This window comes from Mobula birostris, chromosome 20, assembly GCF_030028105.1.
Source record: "Mobula birostris isolate sMobBir1 chromosome 20, sMobBir1.hap1, whole genome shotgun sequence".
Classification (NCBI taxonomy): domain Eukaryota; kingdom Metazoa; phylum Chordata; class Chondrichthyes; order Myliobatiformes; family Myliobatidae; genus Mobula; species Mobula birostris.
The window spans coordinates 1847533-1870171 of NC_092389.1; the positions used below are offsets into that span (position 1 = coordinate 1847533).

Here is a 22639-nt window from a genome sequence, read left to right on the forward strand (position 1 = left end):
AAGTATGATGTGGTAGCTATTAGTGAAACATGGTTGCAGGAGGGGTGTGATTGGCAACTAAATATTTCTGGATTTCGTTGCTTCAGGTGTGATAGAATCGGAGGGACAAGAGGGAGAGATGTTGCATTGCTTGTCAGAGAAAATATTACAGCGGTGCTCTGGCAGGATAGATTAGAGGGCTCATCTAGGGAGGCTATTCGGGTGGAATTGAGGAATGGGAAAAGTGTAGTAACACTTATAGGGGTGTGTTATAGACCACCTAATGGGGAGCGAGAAGCGGAGGAACAAATTTGTAAGGAGATAGCAGGTATTTGTAGTAAGCACAAGGTTGTGATTGTGGGAGATTTTAATTTTCCACACATAGACTGGGAAGCCTATACTGTTAAAGGGCTGGATGGTTTGGATTTTGTAAAATGTGTGCAGGATAGTTTTTTGCAGCAATATAGAGGTACCAACTAGAGAAAGGGCAGTGTTGGATCTCCTATTAGGGAATGAGATAGGTCAGGTGACGGAGGCATGTGTTGGGGAGCACTTCGGGTCCAGTGATCACAATGCCATTACGGGTGTCCCCCGCTTTTCGAACGTTTACTTTATGAAACCTTACTGTTATGAAAGACCTACATTAGTTACCTGTTTTCGGTAACAGAAGGTGTTTTCACTGTTACATAAAAGGCAGTGCGCGAAGAAAGGCAGCATGCGAAAAAAAGCAGCGCACTATAAAATGCAGCGCGCGCCCTGAGCAGCCGCTCCTCTCCTGGATTCGGAACTGCATTCTCGCCGTCATTGCTTAAAAACATGCCTGTGAGCAGCTGTTTGCAAGATGAGTTCTAAGGTATCGGAAAAGCCGAAAAGAGCTCGTAAGGGTGTTACACTTAGCGTAAAACTAGACATAATTAAGCGTTTCGATCGTGGTGAACAAAGTAAGGACAAGGTGAGTTTGGCTTGTGGAAGTTGACGAAGATGATGATGCAACACACATCAAAGTTGCTGGTGAACTCAGCAGGCCAGGCAGCATCTCTAAGAAGAGGTGCAGTCGACGTTTCAGGCCGAGATCCTTCGTCAGGACTAACTGAAGGAAGAGCGAGTAAGAGATTTGAAAGGGGGAGGGGGAGATCCAAAATGATAGGAGAAGACAGGAGGGGGAGGGATGGAGCCAAGAGCTGGACAGGTGATAGGAAAAGGGATACGAGAGGATCATGGGACAGGAGGTCCGGGAAGAAAGACAAGGAGGTGGGGGGGAACCCAGAGGATGGGCAAGGGGTATATTCAGAGGGACAGAGGGAGAAAAAGGAGAGTGAGAGAAAGAATGTGTGTATAAAAACAAGTAATAGATGGGGTACGAGGGGGAGGTGGGGTATTAGCGGAAGTTAGAGAAGTCGATGTTCATGCTATTAGGTTGGAGGCTACCCAGATGGAATATAAAGTGTTGTTCCTCCAACCTGAGTGTGGCTTCATCTTTACAGTAGAGGAGGCCGTGGATAGACATGTCAGAATGGGAATGGGATGTGAAATTAAAATGTGTGGCCACTGGGAGATCCTGCTTTCTCTGGCGGACAGAGCGTAGGTGTTCAGCAAAGCGGTCTCCCAGTCTGCGTCGGGTCTCGCCAATATATAAAAGGCCACATCGGGAGCACCGGACGCAGTATATCACCCCAGCCGACTCACAGGTGAAGTGTTGCCTCACCTGGAAGGACTGTTTGGGGCCTGAATGGTGGTAAGGGAGGAAGTGTAAGGGTATCCCGACGCAGACTGGGAGACCGCTTTGCTGAACACCTACGCTCTGTCCGCCAGAGAAAGCAGGATCTCCCAGTGGCCACACATTTTAATTGCACATCCCATTCCCATTCTGACATATCTACCCACGGCCTCCTCTACTGTAAAGATGAAGCCACACTCAGGTTGGAGGAGCAACACCTTATATTCCGTCTGGGTAGCCTCCAACCTGATGGCATGAACATTGACTTCTCTAACTTCCGCTAATGCCCCACCTCCCCCTCGTACCCCATCTGTTACTTATTTTTATACACACATTCTTTCTCTCACTCTCCTTTTTCTCCTTCTGTCCCTCTGAATATACCCCTTGCCCATCCCCTGGGTTCCCCCCCACCTCCTTGTCTTTCTTCCCGGACCTCCTGTCCCATGATCCTCTCGTATCCCTTTTGCCTATCACCTGTCCAGCTCTTGACTCCATCCCTCCCCCTCCTGTCTTCTCCTATCATTTTGGATCTCCCCCTCCCCCTCCAACTTTCAAATCTCTTACTCACTCTTCCTTCAGTTAGTCCTGACGAAGGGTCTCGGCCTGAAACGTCGACTGCACCTCTTCCTAGGGATGCTGCCTGGCCTGCTGCGTTCACCAGCAACTTTGATGTGTGTTGCTTGAATTTCCAGCATCTGCAGAATTCCTGTTGTTGAAGATGATGTTGAAGAGGTTTTGGCATCCCATGACCAAGAACTGATAGATGAAGAGCTGATGCAATTGGAAGAGGAAAGGATAGCAATCGAAACCGAATGCAGTAGCGAATGGACCGAAATTGAAGTCGTCCAGGAACTGAACGTGAAGCAACTGCGTGAGATTTTCGCTGCAATGATTGTAGAAAAGTACGACTTTAATTTTGAAAGGGTACGTTGGTTTAGGGCATATTTACAAGATGGTTTGAGTGCTTACAAAGAAGTGTATGATAGAAAAATGCGCGAGGCTAAGCAGTCAAGCAAGCCTTCAACATCAGCCACAGCAGACGACGAATCTTGACCTTCGACATTGAGGCAGGCAGACGTAGAAGATGATGACCTGCCTGCCCTGATGGAAACAGATGACGATGAGATGACACCCCAGTGTCCCACCACCCCAACCCCCAGGCCGCAGACCGATACATTGCCGCGGAGAATGCAGCGGTAGCCGGGACGCACCCAGTACACCTTTAAGAAAAATGCCGAAATAAACAAGCTAATTAATTAGGTGCGCCGCCTGGCACATAAATGCTGGCCCAGATCAGAGGTGATTGACGATTGCGTCGCCTCTGAGGTTTTTTTCTTAAAGATGTGCTGGGTGCGTCCCAGCCACTGCTGTACCCCTGCATTCTTCGTGGATTGGTATCGGTCGGCGCCCTGGAGGTTGGGGTCCACCCCACCACCCCAACCTCCGACGACTCAGCCTAACAAACCATCATCAGTGTGCTCGGTGCTGTCTTCCAGATTCCCATAAGTGGTACAACACTTGTACATACATTATTTCTACTTTATATAAACTGTGTATTTTTATGCGTTATTTGATATGAGTGAGGTTGATGTTTTGGAGCATGTTGATATTAAGGGAGAGGAGGTGTTGGAGTTGTTAAAATACATTAGGACGGATAAGTCCCCGGGGCCTGACGGAATATTCCCCAGGCTGCTCCACGAGGCTAGGGAAGAGATTGCTGAGCCTCTGGCGAGGATCTTTATGTCCTCGTTGTCCACGGGAATGGTACCGGAGGATTGGAGGGAGGCGAATGTTGTCCCCTTGTTCAAAAAAGGTAGTAGGGACAGTCTGGGTAATTATAGACCAGTGAGCCTTATGTCTGTGGTGGGAAAGCTGTTGGAAAAGATTCTTAGAGGTAGGATCTCTGAGCATTTAGAGAATCATGGTCTGATCAGGGACAGTCAGCATGGCTTTGTGAAGGGCAGATCGTGTCTAACAAGCCTGATAGAGTTCTTTGAGGAGGTGACCAGGCATATAGATGAGGGTAGTGCAGTGGATGTGATCTATATGGATTTTAGTAAGGCATTTGACAAGGTTTCACACGGTAGGCTTATTCAGAAAGTCAGAAGGCATGGGATCCAGGGAAGTTTGGCCGGGTGGATTCAGAATTGGCTTGCCTGCAGAAGGCAGAGAGTGGTGGTGGAGGGAGTACATTCAGATTGGAGGATTGTGACTAGTGGTGTCCCACAAGGATCTGTTCTGGGACCTCTACTTTTCGTGATTTTTATTAACGACCTGGATGTGGGGGTAGAAGGGTGGGTTGGCAAGTTTGCAGACGACACAAAAGTTGGTAGTGTTGTAGACAGTGTAGAGGATTGTCGAAGATTGCAGAGAGACATTGATAGGATGCAGAAGTGGGCTGAGAAGTGGCAGATGGAGTTCAACCCGGAGAAGTGTGAGGTGGTACACTTTGGAAGGACAAACTCCAAGGCAGAGTACAAAGTAAATGGCAGGATACTTGGTAGTGTGGAGGAGCAGAGGGATCTGGGGGTACATGTCCACAGATCCCTGAAAGTTGCCTCACAGGTGGATAGGGTAGTTAAGAAAGCTTATGGGGTGTTAGCTTTCATAAGTCGAGGGATAGAGTTTAAGAGTTGCGATGTAATGATGCAGCTCTATAAAACTCTGGTTAGGCCACACTTGGAGTACTGTGTCCAGTTCTGGTCACCTCACTATAGGAAGGATATGGAAACATTGGAAAGGGTACAGAGAAGATTTACCAGGAGGCTGCCTGGTTTAGAAAGTATGCATTATGATCAGAGAGTAAGGGAGCTAGGGCTTTACTCTTCGGAGAGAAGGAGGATGAGAGGAGACATGATAGAGGTGTACAGGATAATAAGAGGAATAGATAGAGTGGATAGCCAGCGCCTCTTCCCCAGGGCACCAGTGCTCAATACAAGAGGACATAGCTTTAAGGTAAGGGGTGGGAAGTTCAAGGGGGATATTAGAGGAAGGTTTTTTACTCAGAGACTGGTTGGTGCATGGAACGCACTGCCAGAGTCAGTGGTGGAGGCAGATACATTAGTGAAGTTTAAGAGACTACTAGACAGGTATATCGAGGAATCTAAGGTGGGGGCTTATATGGGAGGCAGGGTTTGAGGGTTGGCACAACATTGTGGGCCGAAGGGCCTGTACTGTGCTGTACTATTCTATGTCTATATCTATATAATTTGGCAGCTTCATAGCTTAAAGGTTACTGGAGAGAGTGTTTCTGCCGAGAGCGCTTGCGAGAGATTTTTGCTACGGAGAACAGTGCGGCAGTGATTGTAGAGAAGTATTTCTACTTTATATAGGCTGTGTATTTATCATATCATTCCTGCTTTTACTTTTACTGTTATTTTAGGTTTTATGTGGTATTTGGCATGATTTGGTTGGTTATTTTTGGGTCTGCGAACACTCACAAATTTTTCCCATATAAATAAATGGTAATTGCTTCTTCGCTTTATGACATTCTGGCTTACGAACCGTTTCATAGGAATGCTCTACCTTCGGATGGCGGGGGAAACCTGTAGTTTCAATATAATTATGGAGAAGGATCGGTCTGGACCCAGGGTTATAATTACTATAAAACATAAGGATCCTTATAAAGCCAATTTTGTTCTCTTAGTAGAGTCTATGAAGTATTTATTTGGTAGATGGAGTTCATTTACATCTTCAGTTGTGGTCGTATTAATATAGTTAAAATGATTTTACCAAAATGTTTATGTTTATTTATATTTATCCCTGTTTTTTGACTAGGAAGTTTTTTAATAGACAATAGGTGCAGGAGTAGGCCATTTGGTTATAATGGGTGACTTCAATCTACATGTAGATTGGGTGAACCAAATTGGTAAAGGTGCTGAGGAAGAGGATTTCTTGGAATGTATGCGGGATGGTTTTTTGAACCAACATGTCGAGGAACCAACTAGAGAGCAGGCTATTCTGGACTGGGTTTTGAGCAATGAGGAAGGGTTAATTAGCAATCTTGTCATGAGAGGCCCCTTGGGTAAGAGTGACCATAATATGGTGGAATTCTTCATTAAGATGGAGAATGACATAGTTAATTCAGAAACAAAGGTTCTGAACTTAAAGAGGGGTAACTTTGAAGGTATGAGACGTGAATTAGCTAAGATAGACTGGCAAATAACACTTAAAGGATTGACGGTGGATATGCAATGGCAAGCATTTAAAGGTTGCATGGATGAACTACAACAATTGTTCATCCCAGTTTGGCAAAAGAATAAATCAAGGAAGGTAGTGCACCCATGGCTGACAAGAGAAATTAGGGATAGTATCAATTCCAAAGAAGAAGCATACAAATTAGCCAGAAAAAGTGGCTCACCTGAGGACTGGGAGAAATTCAGAGTTCAGCAGAGGAGGACAAAGGGCTTAATTAGGAAGGGGAAAAAAGGGTATGAGAGAACACTGGCAGGGAACATAAAAACTGACTGTAAAAGCTTTTATAGATATGTAAAAAGGAAAAGGCTGGTAAAGACAAATGTAGGTCCCCTACAGACAGAAACAGGTGAATTGATTATGGGGAGCAAGGACATGGCAGACCAATTGAATAATTACTTTGGTTCTGTCTTCACTAAGGAGGACATAAATAATCTTCCAGAAATAGTAGGGGACAGAGGGTCCAGTGAGATGGAGGAACTGAGCGAAATACATGTTAGTAGGGAAGTGGTGTTAGGTAAATTGAAGGGATTGAAGGCAGATAAATCCCCAGGGCCAGATGGTCTGCATCCTAGAGTGCTTAAGGAAGTAGCCCAAGAAATAGTGGATGCAGTAGTGATATTTTTTCAAAACTCGTTAGATTCTGGACTAGTTCCTGAGGATTGGAGGGTGGCTAATGTAACCCCACTTTTTAAAAAAGGAGGGAGAGAGAAACCGAGGAATTATAGACCGGTTAGCCTAACGTCGGTGGTGGGGAAACTGCTGGAGTCAGTTATCAAAGATGTGATAACAGCACATTTGGAAAGCGGTGAAATGATCGGACAAAGTCAGCATGGATTTGTGAAAGGAAAATCATGTCTGACGAATCTCATAGAATTTTTTGAGAATGTAACTAGTAGAGTGGATAGGGGAGAACCAGTGGATGTGGTATATTTGGATTTTCAAAAGGCTTTTGACAAGGTCCCACACAGGAGATTAGTGTGCAAACTTAAAGCACATGGTATTGGGGGTAAGGTATTGATGTGGATGGAGAATTGGTTAGCAGACAGGAAGCAAAGAGTGGGAATAAACAGGACCTTTTCAGAATGGCAGGCGGTGACTAGTGGGGTACCGCAAGGCTCAGTGCTGGGACCCCAGTTGTTTACAATATATATTAATGACTTGGATGAGGGAATTAAATGCAGCATCTCCAAGTTTGCGGATGACACGAAGCTGGGTGGCAGTGTTAGCTGTGAGGAGGATGCTAAGAGGACGCAGAGTGACTTGGATAGGTTGGGTGAGTGGGCAAATTCATGGCAGATGAAATTTAATGTGGATAAATGTGAAGTTATCCACTTTGGTGGCAAAAATAGGAAAACAGATTATTATCTGAATGGTGGTCGATTAGGAAAAGGGGAGGTGCAACGAGACCTGGGTGTCATTATACACCAGTCATTGAAAGTGGGCATGCAGGTACAGCAGGCAGTGAAAAAGGCGAATGGTATGCTGGCATTTATAGCGAGAGGATTCAAGTACAGGAGCAGGGAGGTACTACTGCAGTTGTATAAGGCCTTGGTGAGACCACAACTGGAGTATTGTGTGCAGTTTTGGTCCCCTAATCTGAGGAAAAACATCCTTGCCATAGAGGGACTACAAAGAAGGTTCACCAGATTGATTCCTGGGATGGCAGGACTTTCATATGAAGAAAGACTGGATGAACTGGGCTTGTACTCGTTGGAACTTAGAAGATTGAGGGGGGATCTGATTGAAACGTATAAAATCCTAAAGGGATTGGACAGGCTAGATGCAGGAAGATTGTTCCCGATGTTGGGGAAGTCCAGAACGAGGGGTCACAGTTTGAGGATAAAGGGGAAGCCTTTTAGGACCGAGATTAGGAAAAACTTCTTCACACAGAGAGTGGTGAATCTGTGGAATTCTCTCTGCCACAGGAAACAGTTGAGGCCAGTTCATTGGCTATATTTAAGAGGGAGTTAGATATGGCCCTTGTGGCTACAGGGATCAGGGGGTATGGAGGGAAGGCTGGGGCGGGGTTCTGAGTTGGATGATCAGCCATGATCATAATAAATGGCGGTGCAGGCTCGAAGGGCCGAATGGCCTACTCCTGCACCTATTTTCTATGTTTCTATGTTTTCTATGGCCCTTCGAGCCAGCACCGCCATTCACTGTAATCATGGCTGATCATCCACTATCAGTATCCAGTTCCTGCCTTATCCCTATAACCTTTGATTCCACTATCTCTAAGAGCTCTATCCATCTCTTTTTTCACTGCCTGCTGTACTTGCGTGTTTGCTTTCAGTGACTGATGTACAAGAACACCTAGATCTCGTTGTGCTTCCCCTTTTCCTAACTTGACTCCATTTTCATCGGATCAATTCTATTATTTTATCTTTTATTTGGAATAATAAAAGACCAAGCATTAGCAAATGTTACTTACAAAAGTTGAGGAAGGATGGAGGTCTTGCTTTGCCTAATTTAAGAATGTATTATTGGGCTGTTAATGTGCGATACATGTCCTTTTGGTTATATTGGGTTGATAAAAATGATCGGCCAATTTGGGTAGACCTGGAACTGAAAGCTGTGAAATAGTTTTATGTAACCTGGTTATTGGGAGTTGCTTTACCTATCTAATTAGCTAAAGTTGCTAATTTAAACCTATACCCTGTGATTAAGCATTTTTTACAAATTTGGCTCCAGTTCCGTAATTTTTTTAATGTTAAAAAATTTAAACTTTGCAGTTTAATTTACCAAAATTACTTTATTAAGCCTTCTTTGAGTGAACCAATTTTTTTTACTTTGCAAAAATAAAGGTATTAATTCTTTTTTGGATTTATTCAAAGACGATAGATTGATGTCTTTTGAACAATTAATTGATAAATATTCTCTTTCATATTCACACTTTTTGCAATATCTTCAAGTTGGACATTTCTTACAAAAATATTTAAGTAATTTTCTTTATATATTAGAGTCTGATCTGTTAGATACTGTTATGAGTATGAACCCTTCGACAAAGGGTTCTATTTGAAGAATTTATAATTTATTATTACAAGGGATAAGCGTCCTTTATCTAAGATTAAACAGGATTGGGAAAAAGAACTCAATTTGACTTTTACGATGGAAGATTGGACGCCCATTTTGAGGTTGGTTAACTCTTCTTCGATTTGTGCTAGTCATTCACTGACTCAATTTAAAATTGTACATCTTTACCATTTGACGAAGGAGAGACTCTCTAAAATATTTTCCAATGTTGATAGTTATTGTGATAGATGTAAAACTGAGATAGCTACACTGACACATATGTTTTGGTCTTGTTCTATATTGGAACAGTTCTGGAAATCAGTTTTTTCAACAATTTCTAAAGCACTTAAAATTAATCTGGAACCTAATAAATTAACTGTGCTTTTTGGAATAATTCCTCAAAATATTCATGGTATTTCTATGTCTGACCAACATGTTATTGCATTTGTTATATTGATAGCTAGGAGGGCCATTTTGTTGAAGTGGAAGGATACATCACCTCCCACTTTGTCACAATGATTCTCTCAAGTGATGCTATGTCTTTATTTGGAGGAAATTAGAAGTCGAACCTTTGAACCTTTATTTGATTTTGAGAAAAGATGGGGTTCATTTTGCTCTTTATTATCATTTGAGCTAATTGATAGATTTTCTCCACGATCTAATTGTAAATTTTTGGTATATTCTTCTTCCTTCCTGGCAGTTTGATGTTATCTTTAGAAGCTTTTTGTATGACACATGGCTCCGAGATTGTACACCTAATCGGGTTTTTTTCTACTTTTTCTGCTTAGTAGGTTTTTTATTATCACAAAATTTTTTTTCAATCTTTCTTAAGGTAATGTTTTTTTTCTTTGAGACATTGTAAGTGTTGTTACTTCGATGTACTCATGTTATTTCTTTTGTATAATACAACAATAAAAAGATTTGAAAAGAAAGAAAGGAGTTTAATGCTGATAAATGTGAGGTGCTACATTTTGGTAGGACTAATCAAAAGAGGACATACATGGTAAATGGTAGGACATTGAAGAATGCAGTAGAACAGAGGGATCTAGGAATAATGGTACATAGTTCCCTGATGGTGGAATCTCATGTGGATAGGGTGGTGAAGAAAGCTTTTGGTATGCTGGCCTTTATAAATCAGAGCATTGAGTATAGGAGTTGGGATGTAATGTTGAAATTGTACAAGGCATTGGTAAGGCATTGGAGTATTGTGTACGGTTCTGGTCACCGAATTATAGGAAAGATGTCAACAAAATAGAGAGAGTACAGAGAAGGTTTACTAGAATGTTACCTGGGTTTCATCCCCTAAGTTACAGAGAAAGGTTGAACAAGTTGGGTCTTTATTCTTTGGAGTGTAGAAGGTTGAGGGGGGACTTGATAGAGGTATTTAAAATTATGAGGGGGATTGATAAAGTTGAGTGGATAGACTTTTTCCATTGAGAGTGGGGGAGATTCAAACAAGAGGACATGAGTTAAGAGTTAGGGGGCAAAAGTTTAGGGGAAACATGAGGGGGAACTTCTTTACTCAGAGTGGTAGCTGTGTGGAACGAGCTTCCAGCAGAAGTGGTAGAGGCAGGTTCGATGTTGTCATTTAAAGTAAAATTGGATAGGTATATGGACAGGAAAGGAATGGAGGGTTATGGACTGAGTGCAGGTCGGTGGGACTAGGTGAGAGTAAGCATTCGGCACGGACTAGAAAGGCTGAGATGGCCTGTTTCCGTGCTGTAATTGTTATATGGTTATACGGTTAAATAATCATCAAGTAATTTAAAATTTTTAGAGTCCTACACAGGAAACAAAAGGACCTATGTCCTGTATCAGAGAAGTCAGTAAGTGAAGGATATAGCTATGTTAATTAGTAGAATCATTAGAGGAGAACTGATAAATTTTCTTCAACAGCTAATGGTGTATTTGGAACTTACTGCCTAAAACAATGGAGGCTGTAATGCTAGCCACATTTTTAAAAAAATAGCTGGATGAATAATGGAAACATAACTTAAAGAACAATGGAACAGGAGTTGGGAAGCTGAAGTTAATTAGTGTGGATGTGACAAGGTAAATGGCTTAATTTTGTGCCATAATAGAACACAGAAAACTATAGCCCAGCATAGACCATTCAGCCCGTTATGTTGTGCTGACCTTAAAACCTGCTGTAAGATCAATCTAACCCTTTCCTCCCGTGTAGCCATAGACCATAAGACATAGGAGCAGAATTAGGCCATCTGGCCCATCGAGTCTGCTCTGCCATTCAATCATAGCTGATCTTTTTTTCTATCTCCTCCTCAACCCTAGTTACCGGCATTCTCCCCAGAACCTTTGCTGCCATGTCCAATCAATAACCTATTTATCACTGCCTTAAATACTCCAAATGACCTGGACTCCACAGCTGCAAGTGGTAACAAATTCCACAAATTCACCACCCTTTGGCGAAAAGAATTTCTCCGCATCTCTGTTTTGAAAGGGCGCCCCTCTATCCTGAGGCTATATCCTCTTGTCCTAGACTCTCCCACCATGGGAAACATCCTTTCCACATCTACTCTGTCTAGCCCTTTCAACTTTTGAAAGGTTTCAATGAGATCCCCTCCTCATCCTTCTGAATTCCAGCGAGTACAGACCCAGAGCCATGAAACATTCTTCGTGTGATAACCCTTTCATTCCTGGAAGCATCCTTGTGAATCTCCTCTGGACCCTCTCCAATGCCAGCACATCTTTTTGAAGATGAGGATCCCAAAACTGTACATAATACTCAAGGTGAGGCCTCACCAGTGCCTTATAAAGCCTCAGCATCATATTCTTGCTGTTGTATTCTAGACCTCTTAAAATGAATGCTAACATGTCATTTGCCTTCCTCACCATCAACTCAACCTGCAAGTTTACCTTCAGGGTGTTCTGTACAAGGACTCCCAGGTCCCTCTGCATCTCAGATTCCTGGATTTTTGCCCCGTTTAGAAAATAGTCTGCACATTTATTTCTACTACCAAAGTGCATGACCATGCATTTTCCAACATTGTATTTCATTTGCCACTTTCTTGCCCATTCTCCTAATCTGTCTAAGTCCTTCTGCATCCTACCTGCCCTCTATTTTTCTATCATCTACATACCTATCTAAGATTTTCTTAATTGTTCCAGCACCAACCCTGACAGACATCTATCACTCTCTTTTAAGAAAAAATTTACCCTCTGATATTTCCCCTTTGCTTTCTTCCAATCATCTTAGAATTATGTCCCCTCATATTAGCTATTTCTACCCTGGGGAAAAAGTCCCTGGCTATCCACTCGATCTATGCCTCTTATCATCTTGTACACCTCTATTGAATCACTGCTCATCCTTCGCTCCAAAGAGAAAATCTCTAGCTTGCTCAACCTATCCTCATAAGACATGCTCTCTAGTCCAGGAGGCAAATCTTCTCTTGTACCCTATCTAAAGTTTCCACTCCTTCCAATAATGAGGTGACCAGAAGTATATGGTCCAATTGGGATTTTATAGAGCTGCATAAGTGCCCCAAATTTTGGGTAGGTGTTTTTTTTTGTCAATTTTCACTCATCTGAAATGACAATTTGTTTCTCTCTCCACAGATACTGCTTGATCTGCTATTTCCATACTTTCTGCTTTATTATTTTACAAAAGAGCCACGATGTATAATTTCCTTACAGTGTCTATATTTTTAGAAGCATATTTGGGTTGTAAACTAATGCAATGTGCATTTTATTTGATTCAGTCATTTTTTATTGTTTTGTACTGTTTTCTTTGTGCTTTCCAGCTCTGGCCAGATGAAACAGTAAATTTTCTGCGATGTAAAATATCCTGTGTTACTCCACATAATTAATGCTCATTGTAAGGGAAAAACACAAGTGCATTACCAAAGAGACAATTTGTTTAAAGCATCTAACTTAATATTTAGATTTTAAAAAAAGGGCTGGGCCCTTTTAAAGAAACGTTACTTATTATCATATCAAGAGCATATTTTCTAAAAATATACTTTATACTTTATTGTCGCCAAACAATTGATTCTAGAGCGTACAATCATCACAGCGATATTTGATTCTGTGCTTCGCGCTCCCTATAGTAAATATCAATAGTAAATATTAAAAATTTAAATTATAAATCATAAATAGAAAATGGAAAGTAAGGTAGTGCAAAAAAACCAAGAGGCATGTCTGGATATTTGGAGGGTACGGCCCAGATCCGGGTCAGTAAATAAATAAATGTACTTTATTTATAATATTTAAAATAATACCAAAGGGATATGTGGTTATCTTCATTCACTGCATGAAACAATTAATTTCATTCACTTACAATATGTCAATTTCACTAATGTTTCATCCTTAAATATTGCATCAGCGAGGCACTTGAAACACTGGGACACAGGGACTTCATTCGACTGTAAAAAATCGTCCATGCAGTGGCTGCAACAAGCTTCAGTTCAACTGTCAGCATGTACTTCTGCAGCTGTATGTGTCAGTCAGCATAATTAATTTATGGTCATTTCCTTTCACTGGAAAGCTAATGAGTTTATGTGCCTGATGCTGAATGAATAGCATGTGCCATTGAGAACAGCCCCGAGAATGCAGTCTCGTGACTTGCTCAGAAGGCGCTTTGAGAAAGATCACTGCATTCCCATCCAAGCCTTTTCAAGTAATATAAAAATCATATACAAATAGAAAAGGCTGTAGTAGCTAGTCATTCTTAAAGACAGAAGAATTGTGCACTGCAGGACAATATCTAAGGGTTAAGGTGATTTAGATTTTTAGAGATATTACATTACAGGGTCCTACTGTTCTCTTTGATATTGCACTTATGTTTTTCCCTTACAATGAGTATTAATTATGTGGAGTAAAAGAGGGTATCTTAAATCACAGAAACATTGTGGAATACTTTAAAATCTTTTTCTTCCAACAATATTATGAAATTGTCACGATATGGACTGGCTACGCCTGAACCCAAGTGTGGACTCCAATGTGGCAACCAGAGTTCATATTCATATTGTTTTGACTAACTAAAACCGAGCCACACAGAAACTAACTGGGAACTATAAAACAAATTTACTTACACAGTGAACTTCCTGGAGAGAGAGAGAGAGAGTGAGTTCAGGAGAATCTATGGTAATCTCACTCACCTGACATGATGTTTTATATTTCCTCAACACAAAATTGACAATGAACAATTAGCTACAATTTCAGTTGCTATAATCACTTACTTTAATACTTTATATATAGTCAGGTACATTCAGAATTATGTATTTACATGCAAATTAGCAGAACCCTTTCAATATCGCGTTCCAAAAACCTCAAAAATACTCTGAAAATATGCCCCTTTTGTTACAGCGCTGAGGAATGGTAATTGACAAAACAGATGACTGAATTGCGCATTGAGTGGCAGGGATACACATTTAACAAGGCAGAAACATTTGCCTTATGAGAATAGGATGAGTGAACTCGGCCTTTTTTCCTTGGAGCGACGGAGGATGAGAGGTCACCTGATAGAGGTGTATAAGATGATGAGAGGCATTGATCATGTGGATAGTCAGAGGCTTTTTCCCAGGGCTGAAATGGTTGCCACAAGAGGGCACAGTTTTAAGCTGCTGCGGAGTAGGTACAGAGGAGATGTCAGGGGTAATTTTTTACGCAGAGAGTGGTGAGTGCGTGGAATGGGCTGCCGGCAACGGTGGTGGAGGCGGATACGACAGGGTCTTTTAAGAGACTTTTGGATAGGTACCTGGAGTTTAGAAAAATAGAGGGCTATGGGTATCCCTAGTAATTTCTAAGGTAGGGACATGTTTGGCACAACTTTGTGGGCAGAAGGGCCTGTATTGTGCTGTAGGTTTTCAATGTTTCTGCATTCGGCTATTGTCTTCCCTTGTGTAGTTTCAATTGGGACAGAATCAGAACTGATGGTTTCACTATCCAAAATTCATAATGTTTAAGCTAATTATGCACAGAGATAAAATCAGATCCTGTAGAAAGGTCCGAAATTGGGAGAGAGCAAATTATGACAGGATAAGACAGGAGTGTTGATGGGAGCAGCTGCTAGAAATAGTCAACAGATCGGATGGTATCTGTGGAGTGAGAAACAGTCACTTCAGGTCAACCACCTTTCATTAGAGCTGAGAAAAGTGAGAAATCAAATATTTTAAATTTGAGAGGGGAAAAGTGGAGAAAAGCATGGTAAAGTGATTTTCTTAAATTATGAATAAGAGAATTACTTCAGAAAATATTTTTTGATAGTGAGCAGCATTGGAATCAGTTAATTTTATATATGTGAAATGAAGGGCCTGCTTTTTAAATTGATACTGTAGATTTAACCACCATTACAAAAAGTTAAAATTTAATTTTCATGTATTAAGTTTGATTTTTGTATGTCCTTGTGCCACAGGTTATGGAGACAGAAAGAATGATTTATTTGGTGACAGAGTACGCAAGTGGTGGAGAGATATTTGGTGAGTGTATTTATCTTTGATTTGCAATGGATGCTATAATCTTAAAACAGATCTGATCATGCTTCATTCTTGTTGTAATGCTGCTAAGGATTTGCATCAAGTTAGACGTATTGAAGTAAAATAGTTGATAATATTTTACAAAATCAGGTTTAATATCACTGGCATATGTTGTGAAATTAGTTGTTTTGCAGCAGTACATTGCAATACATAATAAAAATGCTATAAATTACAGTAAGAATATATAGTAGTGCAATCAGTACAAAAAAAGTGAGGTAGTGTTCATGGATTCATTTGACACTCAGAAATCTTGCAGTGGAGGAGAAGAAGCTGTTCTTGGAATGTTGAGTGAGTGTCTTCAGGCGCCTGTGCCGCCACCTTGATGGTAGCAATGAGAAGAGGGCATGTCCTGCGTGATGGAGGTCCTCAATGATGGACACTGCCTTTTTGAGGCATTGCCTTTTGAAGGTGTCCTTGATGCTGGTGAGGCTGGTGTCCATGATGAAGCTGGCTGAGTTTACAACTTTCTGGAACTTTTTCCGATCCTGTGCAGTAGCCCCTCCTTTCCAGATGGTGATGCAACCAGTTAGAATGCTCTCCACAGCATATTTGTAGAAATTTGCGAGTGTCTTTGGTGACATGCCAAGTCTCCTCAAACACCTAATGAAATAAAGCCGCTGTCATGCCTTCTTTGTAATTGCGTTAATATAAGACCATAAGATATAGGAGCAGAAGTAGGCCATTTGGCCCATTGAGTCTGCTCTGCCATTCAGTCATGGGCTGATCCAATTCTTCCAGTCATCCCCACTCCCCTGCCTTCTCCCCATACCCTTTAATGCCCTGGCTAATCAAGAACCTATCTATCTCTGCCTTAAATGCACCCAGTGACTTGGCCTCCACAGCCGCTCATGGCAACAAATTGCACAGATTTACCACCCTCTGACTAAAGTAATTTCTCCACATCTCTGTTCTAAATGATTGTCCTTCAATCCTGAAGTCATGCTCTTGTCCTGGACTCTCCTACCATGGGAAGTAACTTTGCCGTATCTAATCTGTCCAGGCCTTTTAACATTTGCAATGTTTTTATGAGATCCCCCCTCATTGTCATGAACTCCAGGGAATACAGCCCAAGAGCTGCCAGATGTTCCTCATACAGTAACCCTGTCATTCCTGGAATCATTCTCGTGAATCTTCTCTGAATCTTCTCCAATATCAGGATTGGAGCCCAAAACTGTACACAATACTCGAGGTTTGTTCTCACGAGTGCCTTATAGAGCCTCAACATCTTATATTCTATACCTCTGGAAATGAATGCCAACATTACATTTGCCTTCTTCACCACCAACTCAACCTGGAGGTTAACCTTTAAGGTATCCTGCACTAGGACTCCCAAGTCCCTTTGCATCTCTGCATTTTGAATTCTCTCCCCATCTAAATAATAGTCTGCCTGTTTATTTCTTCCACCAAAGAGCATGACCATACACTTTCCAACGTTGTATTTCATTTGCCACTTCCTTGCTCATTCCCCTAAACTGTCTAAATCTATCTGCAGCCTCTCTGTTTCCTCAACACTACCTGCTCCTCCACATATCATCGACAAATTTAGCCACAATTCCATTAATCCCATAGTCCAAATCATTGATGTACATTGTAAAAAGCAGCAGTCCCAAGATCGACTCCTGTGGAACTGCACAGGTAACTGGTAGCCAGCCAGAATGGGATCCCTTTATTCCCACTCTCTGCTTTCTGCCAATCAGCCAATGCTCCACCCATGCTAGTAGCTCCCCTGTAATTCCATGGGCTCTTATCTTGTTAAGCAGCCTCATGTGTGGCACCTTGTCAAAGGCCTTCTGAAAATCCAAGTACACCACATCTACTGCATCTCCTTTGTCTACTCTGCTTGTAATTTCCTCAAAAAATTGCAGTAGGTTAGTCAGGCCCGATTTTCCTTTCAGGAAACCATGCTGGCTTTGGCCTATCTTGTTATGTGCCTCCAGGTACACCGTAATCTCATCCCTAACAATCGATGCCAACAACTTCCCAACCACTGATGTCAGGCAAAAAGTTCTATAGTTTCCTTTCTGCTGCCTCCCACCCTTCTTAAATAGCAGAGTAACATTTGCAATTTTCCAGTCAGCCAGTACAATGCCAGAATCTATCGATTCTTGAAAGATCATTGCTAATGCCTCCGCAATCTCTCTAGCTACTTCCTTCAGAACCCAAGGGTACGTTCCATCAGGTCTGGGAGATTTATCCACCCTCAGACCATTAAACTTCCTGAGCATCTTCTCAGTCATAATTTTCACTGCATATACTTCATTTTCCTGACATTCTTGAATGTCCGGTATACTGCAGATGTCTTCCACTGTGAAGAGTGATGCAAAATATGCATTCAGTTCCTCTGCCATCTCTGCGTCTCTCATTACAATATCTCCAGCATTATTTTCTATTGGTCCTATATTTACCCTCAACTCTCTTTTACCCTTTATATACTTAAAAAAGCTTTTAGTGTCTTCTTTGATATTAGTTGCCAGCTTCCTTTCATAATTCATCTTTTCCTTCCTAATGAACTTCTTAGTTTCCTTTGGCTTCCTTGTATGCCCTCTCTTTTGGTTTTACTTTGGCTCTGACTTGACTTGTCAGCCACGGTAGTGTCCTTCTTCCATTTGAAAATTTCTTCTTATTTGGAATACATCTGTCTTGCACTTCCCTCATTTTTCGCAGAAACTCCAGCCATTGCTGCTCTGCTATCCTTCTTGCTAGTGTCTCTTTCCAGTCAACCTTGGCCAGTTCCCCTGTCATGCCATTGTAATTTCTTTTAATCCACTGAAATACCGACACATTAGAATTTAGTTTCTCCTTCTCAAATTTCAAAGTGAACTCGATCATATTGTGATCACTGTTCCCTCAGGCTTTCTTAACCTTAAACTCTCTTACCACCATTGCACAACACCCAATCCAACACAGCCGATCCCTTAGTGGGCTCAACAGCAAGCTGTTCTAAAATGCCATCCCTTAGACATTTTACAAGTTCTCTCTCTTGAGGTCCAGTACTGGCCTGGTTTTTCCAATCCACTTTCATGTTAAAATCCCCAACAATTATCATAACATTGCCCTTCTGCAGCCTCCACTACTGTAAAGATGAAGCCATACTCAGGTTGGAGGAACAACACCTTATATTCCATCTGGGTAGCCTCCAACCTGATGGCATGAATATTGACTTCTCAAACTTCTGCTAATGCCCCACCTCTCCCTCGTACCCCATGCGTTATTTATTTATTTATATACACACACTCTTTTTCTCTCTCTCTCCTTTTTCTCCCTCTGTCCCTCTCACTATACCCCTTGCCCATCCTCTGGGCTCCCCCCCCCCCCCCCGTCTTTCTCCCCGGACCTCCTGTCCCGTGATCCTCTCATATCTCTTTTGCCAATCACCTGTCCAGCTCTTGGCTCCATCCCTCCCCCTCCTGTCTTCTCCAATCATTTCGGATCTCTGCCTCCCCCTCCCACTTTCAAATCTCTTACTAGCTCTTCCTTCAGTTAGTCCTGACGAAGGGTCTCGGCCTGAAACGTCGACTGTACCTCTTCCTAGAGATGCTGCCTGGCCTGCTGTGTTCACCAGCAATTTTTATGTGTATTGCCCTTCTGACACTTTTTCTATCTCCTGCTGTAATTTGTAATCCACATCCTGGCTGCTGTTTGTCATAGTCATACTTTATTGATCCCGGGGGAAATTGGTTCTGTAGGCCTGTATACACTGCCATTAGCCTCCTTTTACCCACTTGTTACTACTTAACTCAACCCATAGAGGCTCTACACCTTCTGAGCCTATGTCATCCCTTTCTAATGATCTAATATTATTTCTTATACACAGGCCACACCATCCCCTCTACCTACTAACCTGTCTTTCTGATAAACCGTATATCCTTAGACGATCAGCTCCCAATGGCAGCCATCCTTTAGCCAAGTTTCAGAGATGGCCGCAATGTCATACTTGCCAATCTGTAGCTGAATTTCAAGATCGTCCTTTTCATTCCATTTCTTATGCTGCGTGCATTCAAGTATAATGTTTTCAGTCCAGTATTTGTTGCTTTGTTTTAACTGCACCACGCCTCTGTTGCCTTGTAACTCATCCCACTGACTGTAATCTCTTGTCTGTCCTTTCTATCATCTCTGTTGCACGCTATCTTTATTTCTGTTTTCCCCTTCCATAGCCCTATCACTCTGGTTCCCATCCCCCTCTCAAATTAACTTAAATCTTCCAAACAGCTCCATCAAACCTGCCTGCTCGGATATTGGACCTCTTTTGGGTTCAGGTGGAACCCGTCCTTTTTGTACAGGTCGTACCTCTCCCAGAAGATGCCCCAATAATCCAGGAACCTGTACCCCTGCCCCCTACACCAGTCTATCAGCTACGCATTAACATGCCTGATCATGTTATTCTTGCGCTCGTTAGCACGTGGTACAGGCAGCAATCCTGAGATTACTACCCTGGAGGTCCTGCTTTTCAGCTTCCTACCCAACTCCCTGAAATCTCTCTTCAGGACCTCCTCCCTTTTTCTACCCCTGTCATTGGTACCAATGTGTACCAAGACTTCTGGCTGTTCACCCTCTCCCTTAAGAATACTCTGCACCTGATCTGAGACATCCCATATCCTGGCACCTGGGAGGCAAAACACCATGCGGGTATCTCTGTCAGGCTGACAGAAGCTCCTGTCTGTTCCCCTATGACTACTGCATATTGACTGAGACTCCCATACTGGAAAAGGGCCTGATGAGATAGACTTTGTCAAATGTGTTCAGAAAAGTTTCCTTAATACATAGAAGTCCCAATGCGAGTATGTGATACTTGATCACTAATGAGGGAAATAAGTGGGGCAGGTGACAGAAGTTTGTGTCAGGAACCCTTTTATTTAGTGATCATAATGCCATTAGTTTCAAAGAAGATATGGAAAAAGATAGGTCTGGTCCGCGGGTTGAGATTCAAATTGGGAAAAGCCAATTTTGGTGGTATTAGAAGTGTGTGGATTGGAACAGATTGTTTTCTGGCAAAGGTGTACTTGGTAAGTTAGAGGCCATCAAAAATGAAATTTTGAGAATACAAAGCTTGTATGTGTTGTCAGAATAAAAGATAAATATAACAAGTGTAGGGAACCTTGGTTTTCCAGTGATACTGAGGCCCTGGTCAAGAAGGAAAAGGAGGTGCATAGTAAGTACTTTATACTTTATTGTCACCAAACAATTGATACTAGGTATAGGCAGGTAGGAACAAATAAGGTACTTGAGTATAAGAACACTTAAGAAAGAAATCAGGAGGGCTGAAAGAACGCATGAGGTTGTCCTAGCAGACAAGGTGAAGGAGAATCCTAACAGATTCTACAGATATCTTAGGAGCAAAAGGATTGCAAGGGACAAAATTAGTCCTCTGGTAGATGGATTTTAATACAGGCAAGTGTGAGGTGTTGCACTTGGATAGGACCAACCAGGGATGGACTTGTAGAGTGAACTGTAGGGCACTGTGGAGTGCGGTAGAACAATGGAATATCGGAATATAGGTCCATAATTTATAAAGAAAACTTTTGGCACATTGGCTTTCATAAATCAAAGTAAAGAATACAGGAGATGGGATGTTATGTTGAAGTTGTACAAGATGTTGGTGAGGCCTAGTTGGAGTATTCTGTGCTGTTTTGGTCACCTATCTACAGGAAAAATGTAAACAAGTTTGAAAGAGTCAAGAGAAAATTTACAAGATGTCACCAGGACTGGAAGACCTGAGTTATAAGGAAAGATTGAATAGGTTAGGACTGCATTCCTTGGAATGTTAAGGATTGAGGAGAGATTTGATAGAGATATACAAAAAATGAGGAGTATAGACACAAAATGCTGGAGGAACTCAGCAGGTCAGGGAGCATCTATGGAAAAGACTAAACAGTTGACGTCTTGGCCCGAAATGTCAACTATACGCTTTTCTTTAGATGCTGCCTGGCCTGGTGAGTTCCTCCAGTATTTTGTGTGTTGCTTGGATTTCCAGCATCTACAGATTTTCTGTTGTTTGCGGGGTATAGATATGGTAAATGCAAGCAAGCTTTTTCCACTGAGGTTTGGTTGGACTACAACTTGAGGGCATGGGTTATGGGCTCAGGGTTAAAGGTGAAAAGTTTAAGGGGAACATGAGGGGAAACTTGTTCACTTAGAGGGTTATGAGATTCTGGAATGAGCTGCTAGCATGATTTCAACATTTAAATGAAGTTTGGATAGGTATGTGGAAGGTAGGGATAGGGAGGGCTGCGGTCCCGGGGCAGTTCGATGGGAGTTGACAGTTTAAATGATTTGGAACAGACTAGATGGGCCAAAAGTTCTGTTTCTATGCTTCATTTTTCTGTGACTTTATGACTCTAGATTTTGGAGAACGTAGATTATACTGTAGTCCTGCTGAAGGGTTTCGGCCTGAAACGTCGACTGTACTTTTTTTCCATTGATGTTGCCTAGCCTGCTGAGTTCCTCCAGCATTTTGTGTGTTGTGGTGACAGTAATTTTGCCTGGCACATTTAAAAAAAGGTACTTAGGAAGCAGTTTCCATTTAGGGTTGAATTACCTTATTTTTGGAAAAAAAAGTGTTAGTATCAAAATATTAAATATATATCTGAATAATTCCACAAATTCTAATGTATGTGATACAGCATTTACCTACAGTTTTAGTCTGGACTAAACTATTCCAGCATTTGAAGCTAACAATATTTGATCAAGTGATCAATCAGTCCTTTAATGCTTTGTTTCTTCTGATGTCATAATGTGGTACTTGGGTGGTATATTTAGAGCAATAAAATTATTGAAATTGTTAAACAATTTGGTGACTTGGAACATTAGTAAAATAAAATTAAATCATTTCCTGACTAAGTGGAGTAGTATTGACTTCAATCAAAGCAGTTCATTTTCAGATCCCTTTTTATAAGTATTTTCATGGCTATTCCATTCGTACTCGTGGCCTAGAAATACTGTCACTTACAGAAGTGTCAGGTACACTGTGTAATTGAATTTCTATAAATATGTCTTAATTAAAGAAAATCTTAATTTTCCTTCCATATTTTCTCTGCACTTCATGCATTTATGAATGCAAGCATGTAGTCATTCAGACTAGCATCCAGTGGTGCCTTGCATGCCTTTTGATGTAACTTCCATGATTTTCCACCACTTGTATGTTTCACAGGTAAAATGCAGGTCATTAGCGCAGAAACAAACTTCAATAATACATGGTTTTGGTGTCACTTAAAGGTGTTCTGCCCAAAGAAATCCCAAGTCTAAG

The 22639-nt window shown here is 41.7% G+C and overlaps 1 protein-coding gene across 16 annotated transcripts in view; it reads left to right on the forward strand.

Annotated features, from left to right (window-relative positions):
* sik3 (SIK family kinase 3) overlaps positions 1-22639 on the forward strand; it is a 444540-nt gene that overhangs the window by 188135 nt on the left and 233766 nt on the right. For all 16 annotated transcript variants that reach the window (XR_011889794.1, XR_011889796.1, XR_011889795.1 and 13 more), the window contains one exon: positions 15276-15339. Coding sequence is in view for 3 of the 16 variants with exons in the window: in XM_072283868.1 (XP_072139969.1) it covers positions 15276-15339 (64 nt within the window). In the remaining 13 variants the exon portion in view is untranslated. Of the gene's footprint in view, positions 1-15275; positions 15340-22639 lie in introns of those variants that run through there.